Raw genomic sequence first — 27,835 nt, 5'->3', positions numbered from 1 at the left:
TGATGTTTACCCCCGGGGTATTTAGAGAGCATCCACATCCGCTCCCAGCCTTTGCTTGGCAAGGCTGAACAAGCAGAGATGTGCAAAGAAGCATTTCCTTCTCTGTGCTTTTAAGTTTATTTTGTTGTTAACTTCCCTAGGTGACCCTGGATCCTTGTATTAACAGATAGCAAAAAAAAAAAAAAAACCCACTCCAAAATCCAAAAAACCCTCTTGTTTTATCTCTCATCTCAAATCCCCCTGCCAAAGGCTCCACCTTGCTCCATCATCAAGCTGTTGTGCTACTCCCATCCTTGCTTATCTCCTCTGCTGCTTGCTCCCACTCTTCCTCTCTCCACCCGTCCTCCCTCAGCTTCCCCCTCTTGCCACCGGCTGCGAGCACGTGGAGACTTTGCCCGTGCAGGATCCTGTCGGGTAAAGAGGATTCCTGCAACGTTTATTACAGGGTAAAGTGGTAGGATACCCTTTATGGTGTTTTGAAAGGAAATTGTACAGGAACAATGTCCCGAGCCGGGTGTCTATTGAAAATTCTTCACAAAGGGACTTTGCCACAAGAGGAAAAGCAGCTTAATCAGTGGAGCTAATCACCGAAGGTGGCTGAGTGTCCCCGAGGGTCTGTAAAGTAAAATATAATGGGAAAAGAAATATATCACAGCTCGCCTACGCTCCTTGGCAAATCTTGGACGGTCCCAGCCTGGCCCCGAGCCCGTGGTGGCCGGCCGCCTTGGGCCGCGCCAGGCTGCGGCAGGACAACAGGACAGGCGCGATGGGGCCTTCAAACATGGAAATGGAGCCGTGGAAACTGCCCTGCTTTATTCACCCCAGATAACCTCACTCTCAATGCAGGCATGAGCAGAACGGGCCAGCGGCGCTTACACAACGCTCGGCTCTCAGGAAGAGGAAGCCGTCCCTGACAGGCACCCGAGGCTCTCCAGGGAAGAAGGATATTTCTGCCTCCCCCAGCTCTGAATCTAATTAAAAACAAAAACAACATGGAAAAAAGATCCAGACTGTTTTTTCCTGATCATTTAAGTGTAAAGCCAAGTTAACAGTAGGAAGCAAATTGGGACAGCACAAGAGAAAACTTGGGGACATTTCAGTAATCCTGTTATCAAAAGTAATAGGTATTTGGGGCACGCTGAGAAGAGGCAGGAAAACCACAAGAACCTCTTTGTCCCATGTTTTTACTTCATATAAGAGTGGGAAGGACCTGGGCGGTTTTCTGCTCCATCCCCTTATCCCTACACAAGAACTTTACGATGGATGGTTTCCCAGTTGCAGAAATGCATCCCCTAAATCCACATCTGACAGGAGAAGGATCTCAACGGCAGCATGCTATGGATGAAAGTCCTTCCCCCATGGCCTGGCTTTGTCTCTGCCAGCGTGGCCGGGGACATACATGACTTGCTGCTCTGGTCACCCCAAACCCCACCAGGGACTCGGACAACACAGCAGCCCCCGCTCCCACGGCTGGAACGGGGCAGAAGCACTGGCCCTGGAGGAGCACAAAGGATCCATGCCTTTATATTGAAAAGAGGAATTTGGAAGACTCTTGGAGAGAGGGGACTGATTTATTCTTTAAACTTCATCCTCTCCTAGCCACAGGGCTGCACTTCCTCCTGTAATTCTCTCCTGCCTTTCCCTGCAGAACTACTACCAAAAGCCCTGTGAGCTACCAGCCCGTATCCACACACACATGAAGACTTCCTTTTGGTAAGAAAATCAATCTGATTTGACTTCTGAATTTAACACGATGCCAAAACAAGCAGAATCTGCATCAGAGAACTGATATTCTCCATTCAATGTCATCATCCCAAACAAAAAGTGTGAATCATTATTTAAACAGATACCACTGAGAGGGACAGCTATAAATATTTAAAAGGTAGAAGAACCCACAGAGGGTTTTACAGAGAGCAGCACAGGAATAAACAGTTAAATTAACTTATTGAGAAAACACATAGGACTACCGACAAAGGAACTAGTGAGATTATGACTGTGCAAACTTTTTAGGAATTCCCCAGCACACTTTTCTTGGTCCCTTAGTAAAACTCTCCCCCTCCCTAAGTGACACAGAACAATTTAAGTACTCCATTAATCAGGAGATCAAGAACTGGTGTAAACGTATCTGTCTTAACCCTGCTTTGAGAAACCCACTGAAGATCCACCAAAGTCCATGCTTCCCACCTACCCATTTTCAAGCCATTTAAGAGGGGACTCCTTGAAAACCTTTTGTTTAGTCAAACCACTGCAATGATGGGCCAGAAGCGTGTGTGTAGAGGGGGAGAGTTAATGAAAGAGAAATCAAGCTAAATCTGATTCTTGCCATCTTGTGTCCTGGAGTCTAAAAGGGGACTCATGAGCTCGAGAGAGGACACTGCTGAGCTGAAATTCTAGCTACTTCCTTGGTTGCTGAAGAGCCTCTTTTAAAAAGGGAAAGAAAACAGATGCTACATGTTCTTTACACTGTCATCAGTATATGGGAATCACAGAAAATAGCAGGGATGGGAAGCTTGAGAAATCATCTAGTCTGTCTTATAATCTCCAAGACAGGGTAACCGAATTAAATCATGGCTTGTGAAAATCTCTTCTTAAAGACTTCCTGTGATGGAGATTCCATATATTCCCTGTGTATCCTACCTAGACTAGGCAACATTTCCTATCGCTTCCATAAGGCTGTCCAAGCAGCGTAACACAAACTTCTGCCAACAAGCCTTAAGRACATTGGGTTTGGCTGGCTGGATCCTTCGCTTCAGAATGCATCATCCCAGGATGACACGGAAGCCGAGAAATCCTGTGCAGCAACAAGCTGACTTGCATCATTTCAGTAGATATTTAACAAGTGTCATTTTCAGGAATTTTTTTGAAAAGCAATGGGCCAAATTCACAGCGCAGCTCCCCAGGGACACCATGGTTTGTGCTCAGCTAGCAGAGAAAGCTCAGTTAGAAAGGGCTAGAAGACAGCACCTGAGAAATGGATCCGCCGTGCATCTCCCGCACTGTTTCTTTTCTTTCGACTACTTGTGGGAGGGAAGGGCATGAGAGGTACTGCTGCTACCCAGGGATAATCCCTCCTTCCATAGCGGTGGTTGCCTCTGGGAGGTCAAACCAAATTCCCTTTGGTGATATCTAAGTAAGCTGGGTCTTTTGTGGCAGCAGACAGCAGATTAGCATTTGGTATTCAACCATTGCTCACATTGACAACTATGAAAACACTTTCCTCTGCTGTGCTTTTTCCATGATCCCATTAAGCAGCGATGCCCTTCCTCAGTATCATTATATAAAGAAGGCGAACAGTTACCCCTTGTGTGTCCAAACCTACAGACACAACACAGGGCATGGAGATTTCTGCAGTGTGAGGTGGGGAGTGTGATACCTCTCCCTGCTCTGCTTCCCTGATTATAAGCTTGTTGCAACAAGGACCTTGTCATCCCCTTTACAATACCTCACACAATTAAACCCCGAACCAGATGTGCTCTAACACTGACCTATGTTATAGAAAATCTGTCAAACAGACCCCCACTGACCGTTCTTTAAATGGGAAATTCAATGCCTGTTTTAATGTCACCTTTAATCTGCTCCCATGTGCAAGGGGAGAATTATRGTTGCATGTGCACAAACAAGGGCATAAAGACAGCACTTCTGAAGCTTGAATTTGAAAACTTAAAAAAAAAATCTAATAGAAAAAAATCCCATGTAATCTTGAAACCTTTTTTTCCATTAGAAAATAAGATAGGGAGGTGGTAAAGACACTGAGTTGAAGGCAAGGGAAAAGGGTTCGATTTTTCATCCCACCTTTTGTTCTTCACTGGGAAGACAGGACAAGCTTCAGCAAAGGATGGATCATCCACAAATTTCCAGTGTTCTATCAAGTACTTTGGAACAACAACCATTTTTGAAGGAAACAGATTTGTTCCATGAAAAAAAACACAAGAGCTATCAGAAACTTTGTTGATAACATGCTTTTGACAGCTGTGGTGCTCAGTTACTGATGCAACAGGCAGGATTCGTCCACATGAACGTAGATGCTGATACCCAGGACCTGCCTGTACCTGTCTCCCTGGGTAGGGTGCTACTGGGTGCCACCGCGACTGCAGGCCATGGAGAGAAAGAGACAGTTGGAGAGTGCAGCTCATGTCCTCGGGAAGGAAACCTCTGAATCACGCCAAGTGACTCAGGGCCTGGAAGGRTTTGCTTCTCCCCATCGCCAATGCAGAGAGTGAAAGGTAGAAATCTAATGCTAGGTGAGATGAATTCAAATGTAACTCAGTGATATCATTTCCAGAGGAAAGCTGACAGGAACAAAGCGGGGACTTCTACTGTTTATAACATGGCTGGACATGAATGTCGTTTCACACGAAAAACAAAAGGTGCTTCACTAGACCAAGACTCAGCTTCTTCTGAGCTTCACAACTGTGCAGCAAACCAGGGTGGAAAATATTATAGTTTGTGAGGAGAACCAACATCTTTTAGAAGACCACCTGGAACAAAACAGGCAGACTTTTGGATATAAATTTGCTTTATCAGCTCTTTTATAATGGATATGTTATAAAAACTACCAGTAACCTGAAGGATAAATATAACCTGTTGGGTAAGGTAGGGTGAATCTGCAGATTGATCGAACTTGATTAGAGGTCAGTTTTGGACTTGCCTTCATAACTGCAAGTTGGACCACCATTTCCTACAGGCCATTCATCCACATGGCAGGAGAACTTCCAGCTAGCGCCTTGCAGTCGTGCAGGACGCGTTATTCCCRCACCGAGGAGGCAGGTTGTGGACAAGGAAAGCTGGGTGCACCCACCTTGGTTACACACCAAGGGCAAGGGGTGAACACGGGGCATCTGCTCATGGTGTCCGTGGTGCTAGTTAGTGCTAAGTGTTCACTGCTTTCAGGAGAAAACTGCATAATTCAGGAAAAAAACCTGCATAATGAAAACCAGAGGCATTTGTGCCAGGGCTTTGGGGCCACACCTGCTTCTAACAAACAAACCAGGAAAACCGCTGGTTTTTGTGCAAGTCTGTTGTGTTTTAACCCTGCTCCCGCCCCTCGGCCAGTGACCCCGCTGCTACCAACCCTTTTCTACGAAACTGGCTCTTCTTCATTTTCATTCAGGCATTTACACTTGCTTCTCAAATACCATCCCAGCCCTCCTAGGCCTCATCTGCAAGGCTCTTAGTTCCTTGGTTTTATTTCTGGCTTTAGCAGCACAGCTCGTATGTCCCGGGGCAAATCCCACCTAATACACGACAGGCCCCAACGCACCCCAGAGACCCTGCTTCAGCGCCGGGGCGAGGAGCTGCCGGGTGTTTTACAGCGCTCTTAAAGTTTCGCTCACATAAAAACAATGGCAGAACGGGCACGACACATTTTTCTCAGCTAATCAGCTAACTTTCTCAAGCTGGATGCCGATGGTTCTGGCAGAGCACCCTGGGCTTGGTTTTGCAATTTTGTGTCTTTCCACATCCAGACGATGTMTAAAACAAAGGCCTATAACTCCCAACTGTTTCACTGGCAATAAAATCTCTCCTCTGCTGGTCCTACAGCAGAGGGATATTTATACCACCTGTGCGGCTCCACCAGCTATGAAATGAATCCTTTCTCCACTAACACAATGCCTGGGATATTAAGATAATAGCACTGCAATAAAGCACGAACAGCTTTGCAACCAGTTTGTGTTCCAGTACAATCTGGCATTTAAACTGCAAAACAGTTTCAGTCGGCGAGACTTTTTCTTCCCCCTATTCCCAGTCTGCCACGTTTTTCACATAAAATAACCATTTCGAGACCTCACTTACTGCTAGAAATCAATTTTAAAGAGCGAGAGCTCTCCCGGGACATCTCAAGTGGCACTGGAGCGACAGGCAGCCCAAGTTCCCGTTCCATTCCCAAACACGCTGCGAAGCTGTGGGGATCCCGAGTGGTTGGGCTGCTTAGATTTAGTGCCATCCATCAAACCATATGGTGTGGGGGTTCCTGGGGTCTCCCAGCCGAGGTCTGGGGGATGGGACCGTGCCTTTTCCACGTGAATAATTGTTTAAAAGAATCTRTTGTTTCGCTCCAGCTCCCTCTGCCCAGGGTTCTTAACTTTTTGTGGTTAAAGTGTTTTTCTTTCTACATGTTGACAGACAGCATTACYGAGGATGTCCACGTCTATAAAGGACTTGGGCAGGACTGCGCATGTTGGTCCCTCTATCAGGACGATCTCTGTTTTAAGGGGGGAAACTGAGGCAGAGAGCAGGGAAGTCTCCTCCCCGTGGTCACAGAGTAGTGGAGCTGGGCTGCTACCTGGAAAAGCAGAGTCACACTTATCCAAGCAGATTCCTATTATAAAACCTGCCTGACACCCACTGACAATCTCAGGAATCCAGAAGGCTCCTCCCAGTGAAAGGCAGGCATTTGGGCTGGAAATGATCTCCAAAAGATCTGGCTGCTGGCAGTTTATTGTGGTAATCTGAACAGACTGGGAAGAAAAAGAAATACATCTAGCGTGATCCTTACAGCTGTAAAGTGGACTCGTTTCTCAGCCGGGATAAAAGCGCTTATGTGCAATTGCCCACGTTTACATGAGTCGAGGCTCTGGCACGACACGTGTCAGCACGGCTTGAGGAAGTCTGTGTTTCATGGGTTTCTTAGCACCTTTGTGACCTGCTGCAGCACTGTGTGAGCCTCACCTGGACAGCAGGTCCTCACCTCCACGGAGCCTTCATCACCCGCACCGCCACTACAACACACAGTTGGCAGAGACAGAGACCCGACGCCTGCGAAGGCCTGCGTGTYGGGTTGTACACGCGCTACGGCAATGGCTGGGCTCGTGGGGATGGGGCCACCCGCCTGCATGCTGACAACGCATGACCCCATCGCTGACTTGGGTGCGGAGGTCTGCGGGTGAAGCACCACGTCTGCATGTTGCAAGTCGGGCTGCAGCCRGTCATGATGGTCCTGCTGGATTTCAGCTTGCTCGGAGCATGAGACAGGAGATCCCACTGCTCTGCCCGCTTCTTCCTCTTGAGCTCAARGACATACAGCCTTCGGATGGCAAAAAAAGATCCATTTTGAGCAGGGTGAGACAGGGTGGGAAGACTAAGGTCCAATCCACGTTGCAATTCCTGAAGCACTCCAGACTCAAGTACTGCAGCACAGTGCTCTGGTGAACCTAATCCAACCCCAGCTTGCAACACAGACAGAATGAAACTTGCTTTTAATCATGTTTCTGTGATCGCAGGGTTGCAACCCAGCTGAAACAAGAGTTTTGTTTTTTTTTTCTAAATCACAAGACCAAATTGTGTTTTAAATTGGGTACAGGGAAAAAGAAAGGAGCCCAAAAGAGGAGTGGAAACGGAATTTGTCGCTGACTAACCACAAGGCCACAGACATATGATCAATAGCCAGCACCAGACCCGTCTGATTTTCTTCCTGGCTTGCCATCACCACTTCACAATAGCAGCGTAATAGCACCTTAGCGAGCRTATTCCGGAGGGGTTACTCAAACGCCTTCCATTTTTGGCACTTGGTCCTATTTATCCCCATGAGACTGTTAGACTTAAATCGAAGAAACTGTAAAACCCTCAAGGATGGTGACATGAAAGCAAGTGAAACCAGACAGAGACTTGTGATCAAGTACTACATCATAACCACCCAAATTATAGGAATGACACATTAAACTGAAAAACAGAGTTTTGCTCTAAGCCCGGGGGGAAATTCGCAGTGGGGACCAGCTTGCCATGCCTGGTCTCTGCCCACAGAAGAATGTTTCTTGAACGTCGGAGCAAACTTTTTTCAGCTGTTTTTCAGTTGCTCAGTGAAATTCAGGAAAACCAAACCAGAGTTAACCGTATCGTGGCTTTTTGAAAGCTGTTAGCGATTCAAGAAGTGACGGCTCTGTGACTTTGGGACGCAACCCGACGGTTACTGGGCAGCTCTCTGCAAGACTGCCCTGAAAAATCAGGCCCCAGTGAGGCATCAGAGCTCAGACACACAGTTTTCAGCTTATTCTTGAAGAAAACATTGGCTACTCTTTCTCTGGTTAAATAACATTAGCCCTGCAAGCTCCTGGTCTCAGAAAGGCTTTAYTGTCTTGGCTTTGCAGCCTAAGCCGCAGCATAAGAACGTGCACACAGARGAAAGCTGCATGTGCGATTGCCTCCCTGATTCCTCACTTATTTTCAAATTTAACCACAAGCACAATTCCTATGCAGGACTCTAGATGCCCTCATATAATTAAATACGCAATTTATCCAATTAAATACACAATTTGCACAATTAAATTAACTCAGTAGATTTAAAATCACCCATTCCACAGGAGATCAGCTGGCTGCTTACTTAACATGCGGACTCCTTCCCACGGAAAGGYGTCTGATGCTTACTGCCAACCCCTTGCAACCATACACATTTTGCAGCAGGCCCTGAAAGTCAGCAAATTCCACTTTTTAATCAAAAGAGAGGAAGTAGGTTCCTGGAACTCAAAGCCTTTATGGAAAATATCTTGCCAGCTACCTCTTCTAATGAAAGCAGGGAATCTGGTGTGAGGGCAGCTGAACTTTAGGGTTGCTCCAGGTTCCCCCAAGCTGGTGCGGCCCCAACCTGCACTGAAGGAGGGTCTCAGCTCTCAGGAGCAATATAGGACATTCCCAAGATTTTAAAGACCAACTCGTGGGATGGACAGACACTGCAGTTCCAGAGCGTTAATGTTCAAATAAAGGATTATGCATTTACACAACAGTGCCAGCTGATAAAGGTCAATATTATCCAAAGACATTCCGTGAGACAGATGTGCAGTGAGGAAGAGAAGATAAAAAAAAATACATTCAAGAGAGGTTTCACCTACCTCCGGTCATTTCTCCTCCTTCTGAACAGCTTTTTGGTGTGTGCGATTTCAGCTTCATGAGGCAATGGATGGTAACCCTGCTGTAAAACAGAGGAAAAGGCAATTATCAACTCTGTGCTACAGGAGGCATCACAGTGTAGGTGGTGAGGGTGAGATAGAGCTGGACGGCTAAAGTGTGGACCTGGTAAAAGAAAAATTTCCTGGCTAAGCATCTTTACAATGAACAGGGAATGAAGTTACCTGCAATTGCTGGGTAAGAGAAGCCACGTACAGCAGACAACTTCAACACGCACTGGTGCAACCCAAAGTACATGATTGTCAGGGAATTCACACACATCACACACAGTGCTTCATACCACTACACTTAAACTGCTGCTTCGTCCACTTTTGCTGGGCTGTTTTCCTACTTATTTATAGCAGCATTTCAGCAGCGCTGGAGGATAAGCTTGTAAGAAAGGCAGCATTGCTCAGCTAGCAGAGCATGCATGAGCCACAGCCCACGGGGTCTGTCGTGGCTGCACCGCTCGCCGTTAGCATGGCCAAGTCAATAAATGTGTTGTGGAGCACCTCATGGTGCCTTCCCAGTGCTAGCCATGAACCCCAGCCACCCCTTGGAGAAGGGGATGAGTGGGATCCCACCCCACGGACCAGAAACAACGGAGACAATGAGGACATGAGATGACTTGCCTGAGTCAAGTCAGTGGAAGGGCTGTGTTAACCCAAGCTGCTCTTTCCCTGTCTTGTCCTTGCTCCACTGAAGGTGCTAGGTTACCTCTCCTGAACTTGGTATGCTCAGCTGATAACGGGGATGCTGTATTTACCTTCCTACTATGGGCACTGGGAGACTTCGTTAATGTGAGCAAAGAGCTCAGAGGTTCCTGGATGAAAGGCACTACGTAAGTGCAAAGTATTATTTATTTTCCAGAGACTACAGAGCTGTCATAACCTTAATGATTTTTATTTATGTAGTATTGTACTTCCCAGACTGGCAATAAAAGCCCTATAAAAGTTGCTCCTTTTATTTCCATAACAATCTGTCTTATCCTCTAAGCTGCAGTCACTGCTGGTGAATCACCACGTGAGAGGGGCCATGAGGGAGCAGTGTGGATAAGGGCAAGGGGTGGGCAGGAACGTTTCTCATCAAGCAGCAGCCTTGTCACATCAGCATGACAATGCAACACACTGACRTCAAAAAAATCCCTCTCTTTGTGTGCAAAGATCCTTAAAAATTAGAGTTAACTTTAGTAGCGGTTACTGATATAATAATATTTTGAGTTTCTCTGGTGGAAGATGTAATAGGGTAGAAAGGTCTTTGTGAACGCTAATGAATTTAGGCTGGCAGTCCTCTGGAGTCCYGAGGAAGCCTCCCAGATATTGAGACTAGCAGGGCTTATTCTGACCATCCAGCCTGGCCACCTGCATACTGCGGTCTGGAGGACTGTGCCCATATAGTTACTGCAGCAAGCCTGCAGCTCCTGGGGAAGCTAGCCTCACCATTTAGATGTTCATTCTTTTCAAAGATTTCAAGCAATGAAGAATTCTCCAAGTCCATGGGTAAGTCATCTGCACCTTGCTTTGTTTGCAATCATAAAGAAAGAAGTTTGTTTCCTGGGAAGGCACAGACCACAGACAGTTCCTCTTTTAACTTTCTCCTTCATTTTTATACTTCCCAAGCAAAYTGGATGTACAGAGATTGTATGGTTTAGCACGAACATTATAAAGCATGCTCAGGAGTAGAACCCAKCTCTCAGTGACCAAATCATCCCTCTCTCCTTGAAACATCTATTAAAACACCCTTAATACTCAGCAGTGTCACTTCAACCACAGCACCCTRCATTATCAGTCATAGCAGTGGTATAGAGGTCATCGTTAAATGATGTTGCACGAGCTTTCTCGCAAATCTGCTTGTCCACTGAGGACCTGCTCAATGAAGCATGTTGTTCTGCAGTCATTTGCTTACACGCATTCACCCAGCATCAGAAAGAGCACTCTTCATGCTGCTTGGATCTTGCCTCACTGGTCAAATATAGCACATCTTTGATTCACGAGAGGTAGTTTGGGAATAGTGAAAGTTGGAAGCTGGCTTTCCTGTTGCTGCGGTTGGGTTATCACTTATTTAGCAGGATTTGACTTGAGCTTTTCCTGCAGCTGAACAACTTATAGTTATTTTTGTGTAGAATCTTTGATGGCTAATARCTTAAAAAGCACGCTGAAGCTTTTTCATTACTGGGGGCTGCAACTGGAGTTTTTCTCATCTATTCGATCAACATATTTTCACTGAATGTACAGGCGAAGCTTTGTATCTCTGAGATCTCTAATCCTCTGAATATTTGCCTGAAATTGGCCAATGGGTTCCAAAGCTAATGGGAGAAGGAAGGGAGGGAGCAGCCACAGACAGCCCAATCACATAAGCTCTGCTAGTTTAGGAAACCAGGCTAAAAATAGTATAATACTCAGTGAGACTGTTTCCAAATGTCGTACTACTGCAGCATGCTAAAGCTTGGGGTATTTTTAAGAATTTAAGCTGCGTTGCAGAAACATGTGCAAATACAATTACCCGGAGCTTGAAAAATGAAACCATCTCTGCAGAATATATGGGCCGAAACCACCGATTTCCGCAGGAGCAAAGCCTTCGTTAAGTCCCTCTGGCTCTATTTCTGGTCGTCCCAGCTAGGAAGCACATGCACAGCGGTGCATCACTGCATGTCTTCCTACTCGCAGAATGCCACTGCTCTTCCTCAGAGCTCTGCCAGCCAGCAGCAGGCACAAGTTAGCAACTCTTCTGGTTGCAAACATAGGTGTGAGACGTGATTTAATTACATGGGCATAAACCTCCGAATCCAGAGAGCGCATCTGGAAGCTTCATGTGCCCAAACAGAACAGAACTTAGTGTCCCCATTAGGAAAACCAAGATGCTCCCTTCTCCGACCGAGCAGTTCCCTTCCCTAGTCCTAGGCATGAGACAATGTTTTGGAAAAAAACAGTCACTGGTCCCTACTCTTGTCTATTTTGGTGCCTAAGCAGAGCTAAATTTGGAAGGAAGAAAAGTCGACTTTTTTTTGTGCAGTACACTGATGTAAAAGGAAATATCAGCCACTTCCAAGAAGGGCGGGGTGCGCAGACAAGTCCGAGGGCGCTGCATGGGCGGGTGCGGGACAGAGTCCCAAGTGCAAGGTAAGTACATTTACGACACGGTTCTTTGATTTAGCTGGTAGCTGCTCCCCACCACAGCTCAGGCAACATGGCAATGAAATGCTTTTAATAAAGCTGACTTGCTGAGGACAATGCAGATCTGACACGCAGCTCTTCCATTTTTCAGCAAACCAGGGCAGTAGATGATAGATGCTTTATGAAGCTGAAATCATTGAATGAAGCCAAAGGGATGTGTTTTGCAAGGCAGAAGAGAAATAGATGGGTAGATACTCACCACCCTCTGCTCTGCAGTGGGTTTACAAGAAGACCCACCCAAGAGGGTTGTTTCACTTTCCTGCCTGAGCCAGAAGACACTGGCGCGCCAAGGTGCCCAGGGTTTTCAGATGTGGGTTCGCAACTTGTCAGTGGGCAGTAAAATCACATTTGGTCTCTCTCCTACAATGGTTTTATTTTGATATTTATTCCCAGGTGGCTTGAAGAGAATGCAACAAACCCACTTCAAAGCCACTAGCTCTGGAAGCGAGAGGTGCAGGAATAGGAAAGAACAAGGAGCCCATGGTTTTAGGAAGTACCGCTAATAGGGGTCATTTTTAATTTTGGAGCAAAACATTCTGCAGTTTACATGGTGGTAAACTTCAAGCAGAACCTGAGAAGCCCATGGGACTTCTAATGTATTTACATGCATGTCAGCTTTAAATTGTAAACATGTACGCTGTAACTAGAAAGGAGAAGAGCTCTGTAAGAGAAGGGGTGTTGAGCAGCAGTCTGCTTTCTGGGCCAATCCCCTGGAGATCAGGTATGTTGTGATGTGTATATTCTTTTTTAGATGTTCTGGGGACAAAAGTTCTTGGAAAAGAGAGGGTGATGTCTTGCAAGTTTGGGTGGCTGTCATATGGCCGGTTAGCATATGCTAAGGGAAATCTGTAATTTACCTAAACTGGTGAAAACACACAGGGAAAATCAAAGTTTGACGCTGCTCCCAGGAAGATGGTGTGTAAAAATGGCTTGCAGAGAGCAATTCAGAGAAGTCCGAGCCCGATGAAGATTTCTGCAAAGGACGGGATGCTGCGGAAGGTTAGAAAGAGGCAGAAGCCACGCTAAAGGCCTGCTGTGATTTGTCAGCACTGAGCATGGTGGGTTTTTACCGGCACACGCACATACCCACGAACGTACCTGCACACACACGCACACACGCACTCTCACGGGTGCTCTTTCCAGTGTCTGCGCTTTAGCCACCCAAATGAACATGCCTGAACAATTCTTAACCCCGTCCACCCACCCATAAGAATCCAGCAAGACGACAGCTGCCTCGTTGTTGTCACAGCGCCATTTATATAAAAGTTTAATGAAAGAAAAACAACAACAAAAAAGCTTTCAAGATCTCATTGACATTCTTGCAGCAACCCAAGAGCCTCCTTCGCTCCCGCCTTCCCCTTCAACACCCGCCACCTCCTCAGCGAACTCCCTTTCGGGAGCCGTCCTACCACTCTCCTGAAGTCATTAATCTGCGGTTACCAGCCTGGAGAGAGACATGGTGAAGTGAGGCTAGAGACCAGAGGAGAGAAATGGTCACTTTTCAAGCTACCCTGCTCTGGGTTGAGGCTTGCTAGCGTTTTTCTCACACTTCCTTTGCAGTAGAATTAATTTAAGAAGTTGGAGGGAGGTACCAGCTTTCTTGGTTTTACTGATGCTGGTCAATCACAAGGAGATAAATAGAAATAAAGCATTTTTTCTGCTGCTGCTTCCGTGGCCACCCTCACTTAACAATTCCCAGGGATTTATCTGGAATGTCACAGCAATACCCTTGCAACACAAGCGCTGCTACTTCATCTGTACCTGACCGCTAGTCTGCACTCTCCCTCCTTCCCCTCAACTTCTAGAAGGCTCAAGTGCAAATGTAGACAGGGTTGGACAAATTCAATATGTCATGCGTTTCGCCAAGATCTGGCGAAAATCCAAGAGGCCAGGAAAGTTTGGAGTTCATTGTTTTGTCTCTGTGCTGCTCGTGTCCGTCTGACTCAGTCTGACTTTCAGATCCGAAACTTCTCCCTACGAAGCAACCGTCTTCACTTTTACCTATTTATGCCCTGCTGTTGACGTTGCCCATGCAGAACAAATGTGTGCAGCCCTCCGACGCTAAGACACTGAAGCACACAGAGACGGCCTGAATTCGAAACAGCAGTTTTGAACAGTGAACAAAAATCATTGAGAGAAGCTACAGGACAGATGGAAAAAACAACACCGGGGTGATGAGACAAGGAAAAGAAATTATCTGGCGATATCAAGGTATCATTCCATATGAGCTTTATCTCGAGAGCCTTTTCTGCCCTCAAGAAACATCTCCGCCCCTGCTTATCTTAAACAAATGGTTTCAGAAGGCTTGAACTGAACAAACAGGTTATTAGGCCTCCAGTAGATGCTGGGAGTTTTGCTCCATTTTATTACACACAAAGTTCAGGGTGGGATGTTTTTTTCTGGGGAGGGGAGGTAGGAAGAGGAGGGTGGGGCTGGGTTTGCAGGAGCTCTGAAGACATTGCATCTGCTAGCACTAAAACAACAATAGAAACGTTGTGGCCAAAGGCAGCGCAGTAAAAAAAAGAAAAAAATTGCAGTTCCACAAATGATCTAAAAAAACCAACCCAGAAGCTTGTAAGACACTGTGATAAAGARGCTTTAATCTGTCTATGTGATGAATTATTCATGGCAGTCCTGGAAAGTCCRGGACAGCACACAGCCATAGACATATTTATTTAAATTTTACTGTGTCAGCACCACACTCTTGGTGCCTTATGGGACTGAATGTGCCAATGTTCAGCACAACCAACCCAAATGGGTAATGTCGTKGTGGGATCGCTGCAGGAAAGCAACTCACTGCGTGGCCTCTCCCTACCCAGCAGGTCCTGCAAACGTCCTGCTACCCCCTTACCCTTCCCTTCCAGAGGCATCAGAATAAGCGGAGAGATAGGAATGGACCGCAGAGCACAAACGCATGCGCTGTGAAATTGGACTACGTTACACTAGACTGCAAATCTCAATCACATGTGCAAAGAGTGACAAATACACTCTGTTGTGTATCACGACCCAGATGGTCCCCCCGCTGTGCACACTCATGCATGAGATCCGYGGAGCGGGCGGAGGTTGTGTGGATAAGGTGTGGACAGACCCTTTACCTCTGCTGCCAACGTGATCCCATGCTATCTTCCCACCTACCCGCTCAAAGCCAGCATTTTACAACACCACGAATAAGTATTGGAGGCATTTCAGGCAAAGCCAGCTCCTTGGAGAATACCTGCTATTCCTTCTCCCCATTCCAGGAATTTTCACAGAAACTGGCCTGCCATTCATTCTCCTGTGTTACATGAGGGGAATTTTCTACCTCTTGAAAGAAGACGGCTGTGGCATGAACCAAAGCCTTGACCTGATTTGGAAGCCATGGAAGAATACCAAACAATGTCAGGAAGCGGCCTGTAAATGATTTCCTCTCCATTAAAATTTAAGTGATAAATTTGTTCCTTCAAACTGCAAACTATTCATTTTTCCTGGAAGGTGTTTATAATAATAGCTGCACTTCTGCATAAGGAATCAATCGGTGCTCCTTTTTCATCTGGACTCGATACCAATTGAAGAGAAAGTGCAACAGTTTTACAAGATACTCCTAGCCCAAGGCAGAAGGCAGCTAAATCAGAGCACTTCAGTGCAGTGGCTTTTCCTATCACTCAGCAGTCACAATGCAGGATACATGGCTTAGTCATTTCTTGGGAGATGTCCTGGTTTAGAGGATTTCCCGATCAACTGCATCTTTGTGGAGCATACCATAAACGTGCATTGGCCAGCAAAGGCTGAACGTTGAGCTGAAGTGAGCGTGCTTTGGTGGTTAGCACTGAGGAGGAGATTCTTCTTCCAAAGAAGGGCCGGGGGCACAGAAGCGATCAGTGATGGTGGCATGACTGTGACAGCTAAACAACACTCTTTAGCTACTGTTAAAAATACCGGGGCTATTTTGTATATGGCTCTGCCCTCCCAGGTTGCCCCAAAGATGGAAACTCTTGGAATCCCATTTGCTGAGTGTTAATGACAGTTTATATAGCCCCTCTCACAAACTGTAGGCGTTTTAATGAATTACAGACCCTACACATGCCGTCCCAGATCCGAAGAAGCATCTTTTAGACTCTTATCTTCCCACTGCTTTTCCTCGGCATTTGCTCTCGCCTCCTGGCAGAGAGTGGACACTGAGCTAGATGGAAGACAGTGCAGACCTTGGCATCTGAACACTTTGTGGCAGCTAAGCTGCAGCACTTTGCCCCATTGCAGCCAGCTTGGGAATAAAACAAAAGCAGCTGAGAGAACGGTTACAACAGCCCCGTGTGAAACCGGGAGGGAAGGACAAATACATAATTAAAAACGTTAGAACAGTTAGGCTGGCACGCTTAAGTATCTCAAGTCAAAATTTACCTTGAATCTTCCCCAACGCCTGGTGCTGATCACCAACAGCAAGTTTTCTGGGGTCTATTTTTAAACCTCAGCCCCAGAGCTCTTGAATTATACATAATTCTGAGATAATAAAACTTTAAAATCCAGGACAAAGTCTCCTAGGAGGAACTGCCTCTGCAAACACATCCATATCCATAAATACAACGGCTGGCTGCCGCGGTCACCATGCTGGGCAGGGCCGAGCCAGAAACAGTACAATCAGTGCCGCCAAAGCCCGGCTAAGTGACGGAGATACGTACACACTGAAACGCTCCTGGAAATTGTATTGAAACAGGGTGCTCCAGACAGACTGAGACGGACACACTGTGCAATAGGAAGAGTATAAATAACAGACAAAAGAAATCCCCTTTGTTACAAGAATCCGCAAATCCAAAATCCGTTACAATCTGACTTAGGAAATAGAGTTTTTCCCATGTTGTAGCAAAATGGGAACAATACTTCATGAGTGGAAGTAACTCTAATTGTTTTAACTGATGTTATTTTAGTGTTGTTTAGGTTTATTGTTTATTTGTATGTATTTCCTCTAGCCGGGTCACACTTAAAAACAAACCTTGCTGTCAACAGTAGTGTCCCATCCACAAATATAGATACAACCACAGCAGTGCTTGGAGCCCTTAAATTCAGAATCTTTAAAGAATGCACATGAAAATAAATGGTAATGGTGACCTGCATTTGCTTTATGCTGAAAAACAGAGCTTTTTTCAACAACTGTCCTGGAATAAATGCTGCCCCCATCATGGGTGACCAGGAGTCACTACACCTGATATTTGTTTTGTGGTCTGTATTAGATGGAGTTTATGGTCTTTCAGTTCATATCAGGCAAATACAACATCAGCAAATCTGGCACTAGCCAAGGGGCTCAGATGTGAGATGCTGGATTAAGTGGGCCCTGAAGTCTGACCCCATTCCTGTTCCCTTCAAGTCCGGGGGTTTAAGGGAAGCTGTCACAGCAACGGTACTCTCCTCCACTTACCATCACTGCTGTCCTCATTGCTAAGCGGAAAACTCCGTTTTGGGACTTGTGTGAAGAGGAGTGTAAAGCTGCTCTGCTCCAGGATGGAGAGCCTAGGGCAGAGATTTGCTCCCAGGTAGCCTGAGTTTCTCCTGAGAAAGGGCTGCACTTGTCTGAAAAGACTTAGCTAGATTTTGCCTAGCTTGTTCTAATTTGGGGGTGAGGGAGGAATTGCTTTAGTTGGGAGTTATAATGTTACAACGTTGCTATGGGAATATTTGCAACTTAAGCTATTTCAGTCCTCTAGGGACCTAGCAGTTCTTTAAAGTACACTTTTCCTCTCTATTTTTCAAGTTTCTACAATCCACAGCTTACACACATCGATGTGCTACCTGATACTGTCTCCCGAGCTGAGATGAGGGGTGCAGATGAGACAGCAAGAGAAAACTTGCACTGGCCCCATCAACTGCACTGAAGATAGAAGCTCCACCACCCTCCGTCTGGCTCTTCTGACAGTTGCAAAGAAGTGATCAGCACACGCCTGGAAAATCCGCCAGTGCGTGGCTGGCTAACACAAATGCAGATATCATCTCGTTCTGGTTGCTTTAGAATGAAGAAGGAACATTACCCTTCATTCACTTTTCACACTGACACCTCTTCATCATGTATCATGCATTCTGGGTGGATGGTGTCATGGGGAGGAGAAGTTCTTCATCGGACAGGCCTCCCTGATAAAATTTTAAGGTGATCTATTAACAGATCCTATAGGACATCAAAGAGTTTGGGACTAGGGCCCAGGCCATTCTCTAAAATGAAGAAAGTTTATTGAACCCTTGGTAGGATTACCACCTTTGGGAGAGCACCTCCAAAAACAGCGGCTTCTACTGGGCGTGCTCACCTCAAACTTCGGCATTGCTCTCAACAGATGGTAGGGGCTGTATCCGAGTATATTTTCATTTCACCTTATTAATAAAAGATTGCACAAACACACATAAAAAACACCCCATTGCCCAGAAACAGGCCTCTGCAAACCTACTTGTCTCAGGTGGACCAGAGTTTCAGCTCGTAGGAGCTCCAGCTCATGGAAGCTCATAGAAGCTGGAACAGTCCAACAATGATGAAGTCCCTAGCAGACTGGTAACGACATCACCATAAAAACAATAGGTGGCTGCTCTTTCCTTTCAACGTGGGTAGATGCAGTGGCACTACAATAACTTTCTCACCATTCAACCCTTGGCACTGCTATGGCACTTCCCTCTGGAGACTATCCAAATGCATTAAAATTCATAACACCCTAAGAATGCAGACAATAGCTAATAAGTCAATAAGCATTTTTCTGCTCTGCTACCTGGTGGGGAGCCAGCAGGCCTCTACCTAAGAGGCTGGTCTGTGGTAGATCCTGAATTCATTATCCCAGATAGCTCCAGTGGAGAGATCTGCTGCATGCTTATCTTGCCACAGAAAATCCATCTCCTCATATCACTATGTCCTACTGAAATCACTATGACTGAAGTCAGGGGGAATTTTGCCACCAGTTTCAATGGGGTCATGATTGGTGGGATCCCTTTTTGATTAACCAACCTCAGTTTTTCTTGCAGAATCAAATATGGCACCTTCATGGCTGATGTAAGCTGTGCAGAATATCACCGTCTTTTTCTTCTCTGGGCCCCTGATATCATGCTTCAAACACTTTCAAACCACAGATATTCCAGTTTTTAGACTCCTGTACTGAAGACATAGCCAACATGTAGCTCCTGGGACTACACCACACACACACACAAAAAAAAGTGTTTTGTCCTTTCTGAAATCTCTGACTAGTCTAGCTCAGTCCAGAGAGAGCAAGTGAGGATCCTGTGTCACAACCACCCTAGCTCAGAAAATAGCCTAATGCAAATGTCAATTTAATTCTAGAAAAAAACCTCATTCTTCCCTTTGAAAAGTCCAATTTCTTTGCAGGAGTATGAGCTGTGTGACACAAGACCCTGACTTTTCTACTTGGCAGAAAACTCCCACTTTGACGTTGGCTGAGAGTACTTATCAAAAACTTGGACAACTTTAGGCTCTCTTCAGAGCCTTCTTAATTAAGTTGTATCAACAGAAGCTGTGGTCACATTACCAGCAGTTTGTACACGGGTAGAAGAAACTGCTTCTTGAATATCTGTCTGTTTCTTCCCAAGATTTTCCTTTTATGCATCAAACACTAAAATTCCTCCTGCTATAATGGATTTTAATGCAGGAACAAGTACATAAAACATTATGCACTTGCCACAGAGTATCAATCATATCACATCATATATTAATTATGCTGGTGGTTTTTAACTTGTGTTTTACAGGCCTCTGGGAACCATGGACTACTTTGAACAGTCAAACAAGTATGAGTAAGAAGAGCAAGTTCCTATCTGCTTTACAGCAATTTCCAAATGTGACATTTCTAATCTCTATCTCTAAATGGATCTGCCACTTCCACAAAAAAACCTTTAATGGTTCACATTCAAAGAAGGCTGAAAAGCACCGAGGTGTACATGGCTTGTTAAAGCACCCCATCAGCAGCTCCAGCAGGTATCTGTGGAACCCCCCAGCTCCGAACCTACTCAGGCCAAGAATCAAACGACAGATCCTGAAAAACTGCTTTTTATCCAAAAGCTGCTACAGGACAGGCAGCAACACAGCAGTATCTGCTTTCCCACATCTTGCAAAAGATGAACGTCAGCCATGACAACTCCAAAGATACAGGGATAGCTCACGTTCTCCAGGCACCACTCAAACATTGGCCTCTGCCACTACAAGCATGCACTGCGATGGCTTTTGTGATGACTGTTGTGAACTGGGTGAAGCTTTTTCCATTCATTTCACACAGGAGAAGCGGAGGAGCCTTCAGGCTGTTCCTCATCAGAACCAAGTGGGAACAAAGAAAAGCCAGTGACCAGAGCAACAAAACATGATAAACAAAACCAACTGCTGGATATTTTCATGTGCCAAGTGACAGCACCACGGGCTTGGCTTATTGGGATTTCTCGGGCCACTTTACGTGTAAACAGTCTGATGAGCATTCACAGCCGTGAAGCCCCGAGAACGTTTATGGGCTGTTAGCAGTACGGAGTACTTGCGAGGATTTGTGATTTGAAAGGCATTTGCACTGCATGCTGTGCTGCCCCTCCTTGCCAGGGCTTTTCCAGCGCTGTCATTCAGTGAATGAGACCTTCTTTCTAGAAGGATCGAGCATGCATGACAGGCTCAACTCCAAAACTCAACTGTTGGGCTGGGAAAGGTCTGAGATAGACCATTACTTTACTGACAGATTCTTTGTTATTACGGCTCTGCTTAAAGCCTGCAGCTGATGTTTGCAGAGCTAGTTGGAGACCAAACCTGCCCATTTTCACCTCTGCTGTTTGAACTGTTCTGACCACCAAATGGGGAGCACAACCCTGCCATGAGGCTGAGCTATCCACCCGCAGAAATGGCTAGCAAATATCCAAAGCAAACATCTTGCACACAACCCACACACTGAAAGCCACGCAAAGAACAGCCTTCTGCTACTACATACTGCATTTATGTTCCCCAAGGCCAACCCTGCAGCAGGGTCCCCTGGCCTCTGATGAGCCACCGATCACTGATAGATCATTATATATAGCTACACCAGCGCCCAAGAGGCTAAAAACACACAGAGTCCTTCCTCCTGCCTGTACCTCCGTTAGGAACGAAGACAACCTGGCAAACCGGGACGGTTAAAGCCTGACCTTCGAGAAATCAATTCATCAGATGTCTGTGCGGGTGCTTGTGTCTCTGCACTTGGCAGCCTCCACCTTTCTCTCCTTATCGACGCCAAAAACATTCATTTAGCATCCATGGCCTTTTGCCAGGAAGAACGCCACACTAGGAGCATAACCGTCTCCTCCACTTCTCAAACAAACTGAAGCAACAAAAGCAAGGCTCTTCCTCAAATGAAAAAAAAAAAATTGAAAAAAAAATTCCCACCAGCTAAGAAAAGCTGGAGGTTAATATAAATTCCATGGTTTTGAGGGGGAAATGGAGCTGCATTCAAAGACTCAATGGCTAACCACGCTTCCTTCGTCTGGCAACTGCAAGCTCCGTGAGTAGAGTTATTGAGGAAGTTAGATGAGCGCTATATTTGTTCCAGCTGCAGATTTCCCTTAACCCCTGGTAGTGGTGTTTTCAAAAAAACAGATTTTGTTTTCTGATGCTTGCTTTTCATTTTCATGCATGCCACGTTACGGCTATTAGCTTTAATTACTGTCATTCATAGATTAAAAATAATGAAAAAACCCTTGCCATTCTAAGAAATCCAGGCTGGATGAGCAAAGGGGGGATTAAAATAAGGCTTTCAGGAATTAACTTGGAACAGGAAAGAAGAAGATAAAGCCATTATAAAAGCTTGTGCTAATACGGGAGTCCTTTTTGTTGTAAGTGTTAATGCAGCCATGCAAATTCTTATGAAGATTTATTAGTCAGGTCATATAATCTGTTCTCCTTCCTCTTATGATGATGAAGTCAAGGCTATTTTTCTCTACTAAAATGTTTTTCTCTCTCGGTTAAGACGGATTTTTTTCCCCAAGACTGTTTGTAGGATACACAAGGCTAACTTTGAAGCTGATCCCTTTATAACAGTGAAATACAGAGACACTGAAATTAAGATAACTGTTTAGAGACTAAACTGTTAGGATTCTCCCTATGAGGAGAGTATATGCAAGAGATTCTCAGTACTGTTCCTCTTCGTTAACCCAGTACTGCTATAATATGATTCACTGTCCCAACACAGGTGGAGCATCTTACCTTTCTACTGATTTCCTCAATGGGACTTTAGCTCACTAAAGCGTTCACTTTATGTGAATCTGCTCCTAAGTCTACTATTTGCCTTGGCCCTCAGCCAGCAAAGCACTTAGGCACATGCTTAAAGTTAAGCACAAGAGTAAACAGATTGAAGTCAGTAGGACTTAAAATTAAGCACATATTTCAAGGATTTGCTGGATAAAGGCCTTAACCCTGGTGTGCCACATTTAACTAGGATGACTCTCAGCTTCTTAGCTCCCCCCTTTCCCCGACCTCCTCTCAATCAGACCAGGCAACAAACGGTTTCTGTTTTACTGATATGTTTTGCTACCACGCTAAAAGTTGGCTTTAAAGAAACCTTGTCTGGCCTATAGGCAAAGTATGTCTTTCTTTAATTATACCTGCCTGTGAAATACCTTCCAGAAATCTCCACCCAAACAAAGCCTCAGGAAAGGAAATAACGGAAATTCTTGATGGTTTCCATGGGGGAAACAATCCCAACCAGTGAGACAAGGCGCACGTAAGATGAGGCTGATGACTGTTCCTACTGTACATGATTCCCAATCCAGAGAGGTTCCTGAAACAACCAGGAGAAACCCCTAGGTATTACAGGCCTGATCTCTCAAGACAGAAACTTCTCTGAACCTGGCCACTGGATGTGGTTCTTAGCATGTCTCGAGTCCTGCCTTGCCACTCTGGAAGAGTGTCTTGGTGGACACATGGAAGAAGAAGAGACACGTGCCAACATGAAATCCATGAAACCACCATGCTTTTCCCCATTGAGAACTGCAGCACCCAGCAGCCAGTCCTCCAAGAGGCCACAAGGGGTGGAGGTGTCTCCCAACCACCTCCATAACTCTTCTTCGTCTGCCATGCTCCCTTTTGCAACGTGACCTGTAACTTTTCTGAGTTGCAGCTACACATCCCAGGACCTGGGGTCTGTCAGGGCTGCATGCACGTGTGCTCTTCCGGCAGAGTGAAAGCACTCCGGCGCAGAGAGGCAACCATCTAAACAGACAGCACAGGCAAAACACAGAAGAAATGGACAGAACACACAAGCAGAAGACTGGAAACTTAGACACAGAAGATGAAGATTTGCTGTTGATTTCCCCAGAAATAGGACTGCTCTCAGCCAGGACCAGCAACTTGCCCTGACTTGACAGGAGGCTTGTGGAACATCACCAAAGTCCAACTCCCATCCCTTACCCGTTCCCATCCAACTTGCTCTTAACCACCCTCTGCTGCACTTCCATCTGCTCTCAAACAGTCAATCCTTCCCACCAGGGTATGATCATCTGATTTGCCYGTGCACAGTAATGACAATAAATAATCAAGTAACTTTGGAAAAGCACCTGTGAAAGATGCCTGGCTTACTCCATCCAAACTGCAAACTGTTCTAGGTGAGCACTAGATCATTAATTTTCATTGCAGCATATGCAGAAAGATTTTATTGCTAAAACACCTCTTTCTCTTTTGTCCAACCTCATGTCAGGAAGGCTACCTCAGACCTCCCAGAACAGGGGCATGGTTGTCTTCTGCTGCACCGCAGCCTAGCCCTTCCTGAAGCCAACTTATTCTCAGAAATTGAGGACTGTCACAAGAAATTCAAGTATTGTCTTGTATGCAAATCATGGAATGAAAAGACATGGCAAGCACAAAGACAAACAAGCCAATCTGCTTACACTTCAGACAGGAATGGCAGGATGGTCAAGTAGTCAAGGAACTCTTACCTCTAATGCAGTATGTTCCCAGCCGGTTACACTCACAGCCCTACGAGCTACCGGTGATGTGAGGCAGAGCATACTGGTTACCCCCCTCCTTGTGTTTACACCTCCTGTTCACAAATGGACATGCACATCACACCAAGCACAGTTTTCAGGCACTGGCCAGGGGCCTCTGTGGACTATTTATTTCCTCTTCCAGGCAAGGAAGAGCAGCAAAGGAGCTCTGCCTTGGAAGCATGCATTTCTGCAGTGTCACACTTCACTTGCTCTCCACCAAGGTCAACGTAGCCCATGCTATTATCATTTATTATTGGTATTGCTATGCTGTTTGGAAATGCAACAGAAACCTGGGAACTAGATGCTCTACCCAGAGATCAGAAAGCTGCTCCAGGGTGTTTTGCCAAGGAGAAAGCAGTATAATACTGAAGCCCAAAGAACTGGCAGCTTACATTTACCTTCAAAAACAGGCACTTGTAAAAACTAGTTTAAATAAGTCTGTTTGTCTAAGCGTTTATAAATTGAACTAAGAATAGTTTTCCTGTCAAATAAAGGACCCTTGTAGTGTGYGTAGTCCCAACACTGTGGCACTGTAGGACGGGTGTGAGAACCTGAATTTCTCCCCGGCCCTGGGTTTTCCCACTGTGCCCTCAAGATTTCAGTATTCAGGCAAGATGTTGGGCAACTCCCCGTCATTTCCCCTGTCAGGGTTCCTGACCTCTTCCAGTTTTCTGTAGCCAGGTTTGGCTTCGCTTCAGCCCCAAGACACAGAGTTGCCTCTCTCAGCATCTGGAGAAGAAGAGCAGTTTCCAGGCGTGTGCACATAAACACACAGACACCCATCATCACACAGACTTGCAGACGAGGGAAGAGAGTGGAAAGAGGAGTCACTGTGGTACTCTTCAGATCATGTCAGGTCGCACGTACATTTGAAGTTGGCCACACAGTTCTCAGCAGCAAGGAGCAATCCTGTAACGGCTACTTCCTCCATCACTTGCAGAGCCAATCTTCAGGAAAGCTCTGTAGTGCGAGGAAATCCTGACCATCACCACCAAAGCATTATCGACACAACAAGGAGATAATAACGGCAGGAACTGCCTTGCAACAAAATCACCATCGTGATTCATGCTACTGATTGGTGCCAAAGTCCAACTAGCAGTCCACTCTGTAACAGAGCGAGAGGAGGTCACACATGCTATTAGCTGATGATTCTGCAGGAAAAGAGGTGGGTTACTACAACTTGAGGAGCATCGTACAATCCATTCCACCAGGAGGATGGATCTTCACTGCACAAGACAGTTTACTGTTTTTAACTCACCTTCTCATAGAAGGCCACAGAGCCCACCTTCTCCTCATGGAAGGTAGGTGCTATCTAACCTGGCAGACACCATGGCTGTCTGGTTGTCACCTGGAAAAAGTATCATCACTCAGGTTGGAACAGAACCTGGAGTGGTCTACAAGGGCACTCAGGGCTGTTTCTTGATTGCTCGGGATTCACAAGAAAATCATAGAAACCATAGAAGCACTGTGATCTGTGTATTACCCCCCACAACAAAGAGACGCAGGCTGCTTTGCAGAAAAAAACGGACCTGTGTGCACAGCTGTGGGACATGCCCTGTCAGCACTTCTCTCAAGATCTTTTACTCTAGGGGTTGCTGGCTCGGATCTTCACGGTTTGTGATTCATGTCCTAGGAGTAGCATTCAGGTAGTGAAGGGTGCTACCTTGAAAACCTGGGCACCAGCAGACACTGCTTAATCCCTGGAAGATGCTCAGTGTGGAAAGCAGCTGTGCCTCTTCCAACCCTATCCTTACTAGGGAGCCACACAGCAGCAGCATACAAGATTTGCACATGTCCTACGAGAGCAGAAGATTCCCACACCCTGGATAATCAGAGAAACAGTTCAACAAGAAGCTCCTGGAAGAGGTCAAGAACTGGGGAGACATGAGGGCTCTCCTACCCTCTGCAGGGTTTTGGCAGCACACTGAGCAGACACTGGGAAAGAAGCTGCCATGGAGCCTTGGAGAACCTATGCCAAAGACGGAGCATGGTAGGGCGATACTTGAGTGGTGGGTGCACTAGATCAGCTCTGAGAAACACCCCTCAGTACCTTCTCCAAGTGCTAATGCTGAACCATAAATAGAACACTCCAGAGACTTCGCTTTTTTTTTCTTTCTTTTTCCTTTTTTTTTTTTTTGCAACTCAGGATTACCAAATTCGCAGAACTGTTCAAGAATCTTTCTTTAATGTCACATGTGTGGCTAAACTCCCTTAGGCCCCAGCAGAAGCAGCCTGGGATATTTGCACATACCCCGCACAATGGAAGGAAGAGGGTGTAGGAGGGAGGATCAGACTGCTGACCCCTTTATTGTTCTTGGGCCAGAAGAAAGCTTCCTCCTGGCTTAAGAACCACTGTGCTGAAAAAGTTTTCCAGCCAGACCGAGTCATATGGAGTCACTGGGGGTTTTTTTTTTCTCTCTCCTTCCCCTGCCTCCCTCTTTGGTCGAGCGACGGGGAGTCACAGGGTTGTGCTCCATTCACAAAATACCTGCTGCACATCACGTAGTCCTTCCCCCCGACGGCGGGGAAAGGCGCTGTAACTCAAGCAAACGAAAATAAACCATTTTTCTCCACAGATTTGAAAAAAAGAAAGGAAGAAAGGACCCTGCTCCCAGACTGACGCCTCCAGTGTGCGCGCACCGGGGAAGGGGTAGGCGGGGGGAAGCGAGACGACGATATGAAAGAAAACAAAAACAGCAAATTCTGCTCAGAAAGGATTAAATGGAGGTTTTCCAAAAAAACACCCCGCCATTATATAATGAGGCTTAACTCAGAGTCACAGGGGTCACACGATGCAGCAGACTGGAAAAACCAAAGTGCAGTGTAGCCTTTTAATTGTTAAGCCAACCATAAAAAAAAAGAAAATAGAAAAATGATACTGTGATTGTACAACAAGGTGGCCACTCACACACTAATGCTCTAATTTTTTCCCCTTTGCTCTTTCTGGCTGGAATGCCCTTCAGCGAGAGTTCAACTTTTCCCCTTTCTGATTTTCTGGTCGGTGACCTATTTTGTCTAGACGCTTCTTGATTGAGCCGCGGCCTCCTCCCGATTTTGGCCGCGGGCAGCTGCGCCCAGGGAGCTCCCCATGCCGAGCACCCGTCAGCGATAGAGGCAAGGGCTGCTGCTGGGTGTTTTGCAGCACTGTTGTTAGAGGAGATGGGGAAGGCTCGGCTCCATTTTGGTAGCACCCAGGACTTGCACTAGTTCCTGAAGACTTAAGGCACACATAGTTGACTCTCATTCAAGACAAAATAAAGAGGTCTTCTTGCTGGATGACAGCTAGTAAGCAGATGCTTCAAGTACAAATCTGCTCTTGGAAATGGTTCTTTCAACTTTGCACTGGTGATCCAGGTACCAAAATCCATGCTGCACACAGGAGCCCTCTTCCAGATCAAAATCTGTATGCAAGGAGATTATTTTTATCATGCCGGTTACATCCAAAAAAMCTCAACTCTTATCAACAGTGGCAAAGCACCCAGCTAGCCCATGGTCCTCTCTGGTTCTCCATAAGCTTTAAAATGAGTCAATCGCCAAACCGCTGGAAACATCTCCTTGAAGTTCCCCCATCCTTGATGTGCCCTAACACCCGCAGAGCTGAGCAGCAGGGCTTCCTCATGGCTTCCTGCTGCACAAGGTTCATGGACTCATCAGTGTGGACGGGAAACGAGAGAAACTGGAAGAAAGCTTTAAAAGGGATGTCCTAGCTCTCTACTTTTTGTAAACAGCATGGGCAGAGTGACTGCAGCTGACCAGACGTCGCTATGAAACACTTGTGACACACCAGTGAGGCACTTGCCAGGGTCGATCCTGTCTCCAGTGAGTGCAACTTACAGCCTTCTGGGACT

At 46.1% G+C, this 27,835-nt stretch overlaps 1 protein-coding gene across 1 annotated transcript in view; it reads right to left on the bottom strand.

Annotated features, from left to right (window-relative positions):
- CTIF (cap binding complex dependent translation initiation factor) overlaps positions 1 to 27,835 on the bottom strand; it is a 180,872-nt gene that overhangs the window by 81,249 nt on the left and 71,788 nt on the right. Inside the window, exon 8 of the mRNA XM_026092246.1 lies at positions 8,823 to 8,902. Within this exon, the coding sequence (XP_025948031.1) occupies positions 8,823 to 8,902 (80 nt within the window). The remainder of the gene's footprint in view (positions 1 to 8,822; positions 8,903 to 27,835) is intronic.

The sequence above is a fragment of the Apteryx rowi genome, unplaced genomic scaffold (genome assembly GCF_003343035.1).
Source record: "Apteryx rowi isolate R43461 unplaced genomic scaffold, aptRow1 scaffold_95, whole genome shotgun sequence".
Lineage (NCBI taxonomy): Eukaryota > Metazoa > Chordata > Aves > Apterygiformes > Apterygidae > Apteryx > Apteryx rowi.
The sequence above is the reverse complement of the archived record's forward strand: the minus strand, read 5'-3'. Positions and strand labels throughout refer to the sequence as shown.